At 55.2% G+C, this 11,544-nt stretch overlaps 1 protein-coding gene across 1 annotated transcript in view; it reads left to right on the top strand.

The window, feature by feature from the left end:
- Window positions 1–239: 239 nt before the first annotated feature.
- Window positions 240–11,544, top strand: part of ANTXR1 (ANTXR cell adhesion molecule 1) — a 42,943-nt gene continuing 31,638 nt past the window's right edge. The window contains exons 1-4 of the mRNA XM_050982981.1: window positions 240–789; window positions 8,432–8,503; window positions 9,135–9,206; window positions 10,899–10,980. Coding sequence (XP_050838938.1) covers window positions 638–789; window positions 8,432–8,503; window positions 9,135–9,206; window positions 10,899–10,980 — 378 coding nt within the window. The 5' untranslated portion in view covers window positions 240–637. The remainder of the gene's footprint in view (window positions 790–8,431; window positions 8,504–9,134; window positions 9,207–10,898; window positions 10,981–11,544) is intronic.

The following is an 11,544-nucleotide window of genomic DNA, read 5'->3' as shown; positions in this document are numbered from 1 at the left end:
TGCCCAAGGCCAGGCTGGACCGGGTTTGGAGCACTCTGGGACAGTGAGAGGTGTCCCTGCCAGGGCAGGGGTGGGATGGGCTGGGCTTTAGGTTCATCCTAACTCAGCCTAGGCTGGGATTCCGTGCTCAGCTCTATCCCGGCGCAGCTGGGAACGTGCTGGAGTTGTGGCCACGAGATGGCATTGTCTGAGCTCCTCCCGCTCAGGAAAAGCAGAGCTTGCCATTTTTAATAATAACAATAATAATAAAGCGGGGGGGGGAAGCCACAAACCCTCCCTGTATGTGCTGAAGGCCGTGACAAAGCAAGATTTGAGAGGAGGCTGCTCCTGCTCTTGGCAAACAGCGGGGCTGCTTTCCCAGAGCTGCAAGGGAGACTGAGGGTCAAGTCCCTTTAAAAAAAAAAAAGTGAAATACAGTATTGTGCATCTTGAAATCTGAGACCAAGAAACAGAAGTGCGAGGGAAACAAGGGGGAAAGTCTCGCAGTTCCTGCGGACAACTGTTGCCAGTGGAGTTTTAAGGAATACAACACAGATCCAAACCTTCCGCAGGTCACTGGATGGCTTTTGTGGAGGGACCTGGGAAATAAAGGAGCCTCGGAAGAAGAGATTTCTTTTTCTCCTCCTCTCTGGATATAATGGCCATTGCAAAGCAAAGCATCTGGAGGTTTGGCTTCCAGTGTGCCTTCCTGGCGGCTTTCACCCTCACCTGCGATGGGCACGGCGGGAGGAGAGAGCACGGAGGTCCTGCCTGCTACGGGGGCTTCGATTTGTATTTCATCCTGGACAAGTGAGTCCCTCCGCCTTTGTTCCTTCCCGCTGAGCTCCTGCCCTGGGCACGGGCTGCTGCCGGGGAGGTTCCTCTGGCTCTGGGGTTTGTACCAGTCCCTGTGTCCCCAGGGAACCTCTGCTATTGTGGGAGCTTCATTGCAGGGTCCGGTGCCCCAATCCCTCGGGGCTGCGATCGCATCCTTACGGATCTTCCCCGGGCGGGAGCTCTGGGTGTGCCCAACCCGAGCGTGCTCTGGAGATTCCTAAGGCAGCACCCGGCTCCCCTCTGCCTTCCTGTGAGTCGGGGGGCTGGGGCTCCCCAGAGCAGGGAGGGCACAATTGTTCCTGCAGAGACCAGTTCCAGGGCTGGGAACATCCAGGGAGTGCAGAATTGTTCCTGCAGAGACCAGTTCCAGGGCTGGGATGTGCAGGGAGTGCAGAATTGTTCCTGGAGCACCAGTTCCAGGGTTGGGAACATGCAGGGAGTGCAGAATTGTTCCTGGAGAAACCAATTCCAGGGCTGGGATGTGCAGAATTGTTCCTGCTGGGATGTGCAGGGAGTGCAGAATTGTTCCTGCAGCTCCAATTCCAGGGTTGGGAACATGCAGGGGGTGCAGAATTGTTCCTGCAGCACCAGTTCCAGGGTTGGGAACATGCAGGGGGTGCAGAATTGTTCCTGCAGCTCCAATTCCAGGGTTGGGAACATGCAGGGGGTGCAGAATTGTTCCTGCAGCTCCAATTCCAGGGTTGGGAACATGCAGGGGGTGCAGAATTGTTCCTGCAGCACCAGTTCCAGGGCTGGGATGTGCAGGGAGCTCTGCTCGTGCCCCGAGCTGGGTCCCTGCCCCTGTGCCCCTTCAGCTGTGCCCACAGCAGCAGCTCCAGGTCCAAACCAGCCCCGAGAGGGGCTGCTCCCTTCGGAGGGGCTGGGATGGAGAGCAGCTCGGGTGCCCCATTTAAAGAGCTTTGTTTTCCCTAGCTGAGTCACACTTTCTTTGTTTCTCCTGTTAATCAAATGCATATTTTGACTGTTTAGCCGGAGATAACTTCCTGCCTCGCTTTTTCATCACCGATTGTGGCAGTGTCACCTCCTTGGCACTGCAGCAGTGCTGCCTTTTGCAGATGTGGATGGAGCAATGGGGAATCATTTCGTGCTGAGCTCTGGAAAGCTTCCTACTAAAGCAACGCAGCAATTAAAAAAGAAAGAGAGAACTTTAACAAACGCTAGCTGAAATGGTTGTCCTGATTTTCCTGATCAAGAGCAGCTCTTTTGAACCAAAGGCTTGGAGGTGCTGCCTGCCAGAGCCATGGCACTGACAGTAATGCCCATAAATTTCAGAGACAGGAAAGTATTTGCAAGCTGCCAGGAGCGCTCGCAGGCGAAGTTTCTGCCTGATCCTCTGGAGGGTTTTGCAGTAGCTCCCACATTCCATCAGTAGAAATGGCTTGGAATTACATAACCCTTTACTGCCAAATCCTGGGCAAAACCTGACTCTGAGACACTGGCTGCTTCAGAGTGCCCGAGGTCCTGATGCTCCAGGGGGAAGATTGATTTATTTTATTCAGTGGAAAGATCTACCTGGCTTACTCATTTTCAGTTATTAATTGGAATAACTCCATTGCTACAAATGGAAAAACCCTGAACCCAAACAAGCCCAGAGCATGATTTGTGCTGCAGAGAGCTTCTGTCAGCTCCCTTCCCTGGAGGCTGAGCAGGACTGAAGGATTTCTCACCTCATGGCTGTGCTGTGTTACACCCCTGAGCTAATGTGGCTTCAGCAGGTCCCTGATCCAAGTTCTGAGCTGTTCCCCCACCAAAGTCCATGAGCTGTGAGCCTCCCTCTCAGGACTGAGGGTTTGGGTGCAAACACAAGCTCTAGAGCAGGCAGGCTGGCCCAGTCTGCTCTAGGTGGTGTCGAGGTGTCCCACCAAACCCTGCTCTGACAGTGCAGAATTGGACAGGATCTGATGGAAGAATTTCCTTGGTCTCCCGTGGGATTCTGGAGGAGCACTGTGGCTCTTCAGCTGAGCACAGGGCACCACTGGACCTGGCTGTTCAACCTCTGTGAGAGATTTGCTGTGGTTCTCCCATTTCCTTTGACACCTTGATGGAATCACAGGAGGGTCTGAGCTGGGAGGTCTCCAAAGATCACCTGGCTCCACCCCGTGCCATGGGTGAGGAACCTTCCACTGACCTTGCAAGAGGCATGGTCAGTCCTTTGATGGCAAAATCTCAAACTGTGTCCAGTTTCTCAACTTGGTCCCAAGTTTTGTGCTATCTGGAGTAGCTCTGTGCTACCTGGAGTGGCTGCTTGCCCTTTGGGGTTGCTGCTTGCCCTTTGGGGGGGCTGTCTGCCCTTTGGGGGTGCTGCTTGCCCTTTGGGGGGGCTGTCTGCCCTTTGGGGGTGCTGCCTGCCCTTTGGGGGGGCTGCCTGCCCTTTGGAGGAGCTGTCTGCTGTTCAGGGCTGTGTCCTCTCTGCTCTCTGGGTCCTGGGCAGGTGCTGAGCCCCTCAGGTGAAGGTCCCCCCAAGATAAGCCCAGGGCTGTGGAAGGTAGGCCTGGCTTACTGGCTGGCCCAGGGTGGGCTCTCCCTTTGTGTCCTGTGGGCTCAGGCTCCACAGGCTGGAGGAGCTGGTGCCAAGGAAGGAACACGGTGCAAATTCAGATAAATTCAGATAAATTCAGATACAGAACTACGAGGAAGCAGTGAGATGTTGCTAAAAAGCCCAGACTGGACAAAGTGTCCAGTTTTTGTACAAATGCTCTCTGTGTGATTAATTCCTGCTGCCTGTGACCACCCCAGCCCTGCAGTGAGCAAACCTCCCCTCTCCCAGCATAGCTGGAACATCTGGGATTTCCCAGGATCAGCCCTGCACCCAGAGCAAGGTGTGCATTGGGGTGGGATGGCAGGAGCCTGCAAGGACGTGCAGGGATGAGTTTCCCCTGTTAGCACGAGGCTGAGGGATGCCAGCGAGGCAGGGTGGAGAAATTTGCATTTTTGTGTCTTTTTGCCTGAAGGAATGTAATCAACTCCCAGTCCTGCCAAGGGCAGGCCCTGCAGAGAGCTGAGCTCATGAGTGAAATCCCTGCCAGTCAGGACCTGTGGAGTGTTTTCCACGCAGGGCTGCCTGTGGGATGAGCATTCCTGGTGGAAGGAATGGGCAGGAGCTCCCTTGTGTGCCTGCAGCCCTCTGCACTTTTTCTGCTGATTGATGGAAATTAAGTCGTGGCTGCTTGTTTGTTGGTTGTTCTTTTGCTTGCCCCCTGCCAGCCAGGAGGAGAGGAATGTTCTTGGGCTGAGCCTTGTCCTGCTCTGCCCCGAGCCCGTGTGACCTGCAGGGCTCGGCAGGGAGCTGTCTGCTGTGCAGTGTGGCACCAGATAACAGCACTTCCTCCAAGGCTTGCATCACCCCTCGGAGCCTCCGTGCTCTGGAGGGCTTCCAGAGCTGCTCCTGCAGGATTTGGGAAGGCAGAGGATGCCTCTGGGCTCCTTGGGGTTGGTTTTGAGGAGCTCGGTGCTGCACAGCTTCTGAGGAAATGGCATCAGCCCAGCCCCAGGCAAGCTCAAGGGGACTTTTGGACCAAACCAGCCCCTGACCCAAGTGCCTTCATGTCCCTGGTGTCAGAGGGTGGCCTTCATCCTGAGCCCCTCCTGGGCTGTGACCTGGCAGGGCCACGGGGGCTCTGGGAGGGAAAAGTGGAGTCTGAAAAGTGCAAGAAGGACCAAGCCCAGGGAGGCTGGAGCTGCTTCAGTGCAGCTTTGGGCTCTGAGCAGCTGCTCCCAGTGAGGAGGAGGAGGAGGGCAGTGCCGAAGGAGCCTCTGCAGTGCTCTCCCCACACCTGCATCCCCTCGGAGGTACAAAATGCCAGGGCAGGTGGCCACAGCTCTCACTCTCCTGTTAAAGAGAATGCTTTGCTTGGGTTTAATTCCCATCCATTGGGCCTCCTCCAGAAGAGATTTTGGCATCCTCAGGATGAGTCTTTTCTGGAATTGCAAGGTTAAAGCATCAGCCATTCAGCTGCAGAGCCTTGGCTCGCTGCTCATCTCCTTTCTTTGGGGAATATGAGGAGAGAACTATTAGAAAATTGGCTTTTCTTATCTTACAGTTGGACTTCAGCAATGCTCATCCTCCTCAGAGCTCTTGGCCTGCCTCGCTGGGCAAAGGAAGTGTCATTTACAGTGTGGCTGCTGGGTGACAGCCCAGGGAGGTGGGCACTGCCAGGGGAAAGCAAAGCTGCTTCCTCAGCTTTGCTCTGGCTCACAAATCCTGCTCCTGCTGGCTTGGCCCATTTTTGTTATTTTTATTTGTTTTGCCCATTTTTGTTGTTTTTATTGGGTTTGTCCATTTCTGTTACTTGTGCTGGTTTTGCCCATTTTTTTTGTTTTTATTTGTTTTGCCCATTTTTTTGTTTTTATTTGCTTTGTCCATTCTGTTGTTTTTATTTGTTTTGTCCATTCTGTTGTTTTTATTTGTTTTGTCCATTTTGGGCCGAGTGAAGACCGTGAGGAGTCTGAGGTGTGATTCAGAAATTGCCTTTGGGCAGGGGCTGCTGCTCCCAGCTCCTGGTGCCTGCCAGCAGATGGGTCAGGAAATGAGGGAATCTTCCCCGAGGTGCTTTTGGGAGGTGAATGTTTGGTCTAAAGTAACATTTGGTTCACTGAAGCAAGCACTAATGGGGCTCTGATTAACCAAGCCTTGCCTCTCCGAGTCTCCCGGGGGCTGATGTGACCCCTGCTATAAATTCAGGTGGATTTTATGCCTCACCACCTAAAGACAATAAAAACTTCTTTTCCAGGCCAGCTCTAGGAAATGACTTGGGCCTGGAGTGCCGGTGGAATTCAAGCTCTCTGAGTTATCCCATCCATCCAAGGGGAATTTGCACCTGGGGCTGAGCTCTGCGTGTCTGTGCTCTCACTTTGGGGTTTGGGTTTCCTGTCTGAGAGCAAGCCCTGCTGAGTGTCACCCTCAGCTCCCACAGTGCCCATTTCCCCCCTGCCTTCACTGGCTCACCCAGAGCTTGGCTGCTGGTGTCCTTTGGTGCTTTTTAATGAACATTTGTGTGGGGAGGGGCCCTTGTGCCACGTCCTGGTCTGAGGGATGAGAGGAAGGAGGAATTCAGCACTGAGAGCACCTGCAGATGGTCCTGCCTGCTCTGCCCTCTGCCCTGCAGGGCTGCCCGAGGTACAGGGCACCTCAAACCCTCCCAGGGCACCTCAAACCCTCCCAGGGCACCTCAAACCCTCCCAAACTGCTGCTTTTGGGCTCTGGTCCTGCCTGCTCTGCCCTCTGCCCTGCAGGGCTGCCCCGAGGTGCAGGGCACCTCAAACCCTCCCAGGGCACCTCAAACCCCTCCCAGGGCACCTCAAACCCTCCCACACTGCTGCTCTTGGGCTCTGGTCCTCTGTGCAGCCAGGCACAGCCTCACTGCCCTTGCACAGGCCTGGGGGTTTTAGACCTGAGCAAAGCCCCTCATTTGGGCTGCGATTAATGCGCGATTATTGCGCGATCAATGCGCGATCAATGCGCGATCAATGCGCGATTAATGCGCGGATAATGCGCGATCAATGCGCCATTAATGCGCGATTATTGAGCCATTAATGCGCGGTTAATGCGCGATTAATGCGCGATTAATACACGATTATTGCGCGATTAATGCGCGATTATTGCGCGATTATTGCGATTATTGCACGATTAATGCGCGATTAATGCGCGGTTAATGCGCGATTAATGCGCCATTATTGCACGATTAATGCGCGATCAATGTGTGATCAATGTGTGATCAATGTGTGATTAATGCGTGATCAATGTGTGATCAATGTGTGATCAATGTGTGATCAATGTGTGATTAATGTGCGATCAATGTGTGATCAATGTGTGATCAATGTGTGATCAATGTGTGATCAATGTGTGATCAATGTGTGATCAATGTGTGATCAATGCGCGATCAATGCGCGATCAATGCGCGATCAATGTGTGATCAATGTGCGATCAATGTGTGATCAATGTGTAATCAATGCGCGATCAATGTGTGATCAATGCGCGATCAATGTGCGATCAATGTGTGATCAATGTGTGATCAATGTGTAATTAATGCGCGATCAATGTGTGATCAATGCGCGATCAATGTGTGATCAATGTGTGATCAATGTGTGATCAATGTGTGATCAATGTGTGATCAATGTGTGATCAATGTGCGATCAATGTGTGATCAATGTGTGATCAATGCGTGATTAATGCAGAGGTGCTGCCAGCCTCGATGGACAGTGGCAGCTCTGCAAGGACAGGTGGGCTCGGGCAGGGACAGAGCAGCTCCAGAACTGTGCAGAGGGAGGGAATGGCTGGGAAGGAAAAGCAGCTCTGGGGGAAGGGGCAGGAAACGCCTGGGACCCCCCCAGGACGGGCTCGGCGTGCTCCTCTGCAGCTGAAGCATTTATTATGAGATAAATAAATGATCATAAATAGCAATAAACCATCACTTTACATCCTGGGTTTATTCCTGAGCCCCAGCCTGGGACCTGCTCTGCCCCTCCCCTGGCACTAAATAAATAATAATAAATAGCAATAAACCATCACTTTACATCCTGGGTTTGTTTTTATTCCTGAGCCCCAGCCTGGGACCTGCTCTGCCTCTCCCCTGGCACTAAATAAATAATAATAAATAGAAATAAACCACAGCATTTCATCCTGGGTTTATTTTTATTCCTGAGCCCCAGCCTGGGACCTGCTCTGCCCCTCCCCTGGCACTAAATAAATAATAATAAATAGAAATAAACCGTCACTTTACATCCTGGGTTTATTTTTATTCCTGAGCCCCAGCCTGGGACCTGCTCTGCCTCTCCCCTGGCCCTCCCAGAGCTGAGCCAGGACAGAGCAGCTCCTTTGCCTTTTCCCCCTGGGAAGTGAAAAACCACCTCAGACCTTCACCTTTTCTTCCTCAGGCTGCAGATCAGTGAAGTTTCTGTTGGAGCTGGGGTGGTTATTTCCCCTGTCAATATTTCTAATTGTTCTCAATGAATTGAATAAGTGGTGACACATTTATTTTCCAGCTCCAGGAAAGAATTTTTTTTCCAATACTAATATTCCAGTGTTCACAGAAGTGTTTGTGCCAGGAGGGGCATTTTGTGCTGAAAGATTCTGATTAACCTAATTTTTTCCTCGTTCTTTCAGCAGAAAGAAGAATAATCCAACCCCATGACATCCTCTGGTTTATTCTCCTGAGGAGCAAACTGAGTTTGTTTTAAGTGAGCTGTGAGGGAATTACCCAGAGCAGCTGGGATGTGGACTGAGGTGTTTTACTGCTCTTGGGCACAGTGGGAGCACTGGAGGAGGTCAATATTAATAATCTGTGTAGTTCCCAGAGCACTTGAGCTGAAAGCTCTGTGGAATGAGTCTAAAACACTGTGCAGAGACAGCTCCTCACCCTCAGAGGCTGATTTGGTTAAGGCTGAGTTCAAGCCCAGCCTCACTGCCAAGGGCAGCCTCGAGCCCTTGATGGAGTGGGGATTATTTTGCTTTTTAAGTTGGAAATGCCAGTCTGAGTTTGATGTCTCTGGAGGAGCAGCAGGGGCAGTGAGTGCTGAGCAGAGCAGCAGCAAACGCCTCCCTGAGCAGAGTGGGGCAGAGGGGTGACCCTGGCTGTCCTGTCCCTTGTGTCCCCAGGTCAGGCAGTGTCCTGCACCACTGGAACGAGATCTATCACTTCGTGGAGCACCTGGCCCGAAAGTTCATCAGGTAAGGGAATTCTGCAGCTGCCTGGGGCTCTGGGGCTGCCAGCCCAGCCCCCCTGTGCTGACCATGGGAAATGGGGTGGGGAAAGGGCTCTTGGTGCCCTCCTCCCACCCTCCACTCACTGCTGCTCCCCTCGTTCCTGTTCTGGGGGCAATGGGGGGGCAATGAAATAATTCCATTTATTCCTGCCTGCCCTCCCTGGCTCAGATCTGTGAGGGATTAAATAATTCCATTTATTCCTGCCTGCCCTCCCTCCTCAGATCTGTGAGGGATTAAATAATTCCATTTATTCCTGCCTGCCCTCCCTGGCTCAGATCCTCCTGTCCCTGAGGTGCAGAGGTTTGGGGCTGCAGGGACAGCCTGTGGAGTCCCTGGGGACAGGGGATGGGCTGAGCTGTGACAAACGTGACGCGTGCTGAGCCCTCCCTTGTCTCAGGATGGGTTTCAGCCTCTCTGCCCTCAGCAATCCCAGGCACAAGTGTTCTCTGCATCCCTGACAAGGATTCCCCAAGGTCTGCCTGGCCTAGGAAAGCCCAGGTTAAACAATTTCCATCCTGCTGGGCTGGGTGTGACTGTCACACACACAGAGCTCTGCTCTCACCCCCACACTCACCCACTGTGTTCTCTCCTCCAGCCCCCAGCTGAGGATGTCCTTCATTGTGTTTTCAACCAGAGGGACAATTCTAATGAGGTTAACAGAGGACAGGTAAGGAGGGGTTTAAAGGTCAGCAGCAGCTTCTGTGTCCTTGCAGCTTCCCTCACCCTCCTCAGTGCTGTCCATCCCACTGGGAATGGGCTGTGGCCCCTCTGTGCTTCCCAAGCTCACCGGCAGAGCCCACCCCACCTGCCAGAATGCACCCAGGCCTCTCAGGGCAGGGTGAATTCCTGCTGAATTCCCTCTCCCAGGTGTCCTTCAGTCAGGGCTCCAGCTCACCTGGCTGCCCTGGGGTTCAGGGTTTTGTCAGAGGAGCAGAGGCTCAGTGCCTGTGGAGCATCCTCGGGGAGTGGCTCCTGCAGGGGGGTGAAACTCCCTTCCCCCCAAGCAGCCTGGAAGGCAGAGGTGCCACCCACACTCCTGGCTGCAGGGCCATGGCATTTCCTCAGGGCACAGCCAAAGAGACGTTGGGGTGGGTTTGTTTGGGGTGGGTTCTCTGGCAATGCCAGATTGTCTGGTTTGTGAAGTGTGTCCCTGCCCCCCCCCACAGACCCCAAGGTAATCCCAGCAAAATCTACAGGACGGATTTGTAACTGTATTTGTAATTGAATTATTTTGTTCTGCCTTGCAAGGAGAGCTGGACGAGCTCCCTAAAGGGCTCTCACTTCCTCTGAGAGCTGCAGTGCCACGTGGAGGAGCTGGAATATTTGTCCCACATGTGTGCAGTGGGGAGGGCAGGCTGTGCTTGACAGCTTGGACGGCTGCAGCCACATCCCAGAGCAGCTGCTGCCTTCCTGCAGAGCCCTGCACACTGCCCCAGCCCTGGCACTGCCCCCGAGCCCTGCCAGCCTGGGCAGCTCCTGCCACCCCTGCAGGGACAGGCACGGGGACAGGGAGCCACCCTGGAGAGGCACCAGCCTGGGCAGACACCTCTGACTCTGTCCCCAGTCTCTGTGCCCTGCTGGGTGACACCAGGACAGCCTGGGTCCATCAGCCACCCCTGCTGGGTGACACCAGGACAGCCTGGGTCCATCAGCCACCCCTGCTGGGTGACACCAGGACAGCCTGGGTCCATCAGCCACCCCTGCTGGGTGACACCAGGACAGCCTGGGTCCATCAGCCACCCCTGCTGGGTGCCACCAGGACAGCCTGGGTCCATCAGCCACCCCTGCTGGGTGACACCAGGACAGCCTGGGACCATCAGCCACCCCTGCTGGGTGCCAGGACAGCCTGGTGGCTTTCTCCTGGGTGTCTCAGTGCCACCAGGCCAGCCTGGCCCCGTGCCCCTGGGTGTCTCAGTGCCACCAGGCCAGCCTGGCCCCGTGCCCCTGGGTGTCTCAGTGCCACCAGGCCAGCCTGGCTCCGTGCCCCTGGGTGTCACAGTGCCACCAGGCCAGCCTGGCCCCGTGCCCCTGGGTGTCTCAGTGCCACCAGGCCAGCCTGGCCCCGTGCCCCTGGGTGTCTCAGTGCCACCCACCAGGCCAGCCTGGCCCTGTGCCCCTGGGTGTCTCAGTGCCACCAGGCCAGCCTGGCCCTGTGCCCCTGGGTGTCTCAGTGCCACCAGGCCAGCCTGGCCCTGTGCCCCTGGGTGTCTCAGTGCCACCAGGCCAGCCTGGCCCCGTGCCCCTGGGTGTCTCAGTGCCACCCACCAGGCCAGCCTGGCCCCGTGCCCCTGGGTGTCTCAGTGCCACCAGGCCAGCCTGGCCGTGTGCCCCTGGGTGTCTCAGTGCTGCCTTCTTGCAGGGAGCAGATCCGCCAGGGCCTGGAGGAGCTGCAGAAGGTGCTGCCAGGAGGGGACACGTACATGCACGAAGGATTTGAGAGGGTAACTGGGCAGGCTGGGGCTGAGCAGGGTCTGTCTCTGCTCCCAGGGGCTGCACAGCCCCGGGGCTGCTGGGGAGGTGAGTGGAGCCTGTCCCTGTGCCAGGGCTCGGGGCTGCAGCTGCAAACTCTGCTCCTTCTGTTCCTGCTTGTTCTGCCTGCCCAAGGCAGAGTCCCCGGGCTGTCAGTCCCACCTGGGCTGGGTGGGGTGAGCCCACAGCTCACACCTGGGCTGGCCAAGCACCTGCAGACCTCACTGCCTTCTCCTGGGCGAGCTTGTGAGATATTTCACAGCTCAGGGGTTTCCCTGAAGCTCCTGCACTCCCTCCCACCTGGGGATTGGGAGGGGTTTGAGCTGCTCCAGCGCTGCCCCAGCCCCGAAATGGAGCTCAGGTGTGCTGCTGGTTTATTTGCAGCTGGAAGAGGGGAGCTGGAGCTGCTGAGGAATATCTAGCACCGATGCTCAGGAATATTTAGGAATGTTAGCCCAGGTGTTTGTCAGGGAGGGAAGGGGATGGGGTTTCCAGAGAGAGCAGGGGGAGGCAGCTCTGGGGCTGGTTGGGCTGGT

This window comes from Serinus canaria, chromosome 22 (genome assembly GCF_022539315.1).
Source record: "Serinus canaria isolate serCan28SL12 chromosome 22, serCan2020, whole genome shotgun sequence".
In the NCBI taxonomy this organism is placed as follows: Eukaryota; Metazoa; Chordata; class Aves; order Passeriformes; family Fringillidae; genus Serinus; species Serinus canaria.
Note: the sequence above shows the minus strand (reverse complement) of the source record. Positions and strands in the feature narration are given on the sequence as shown.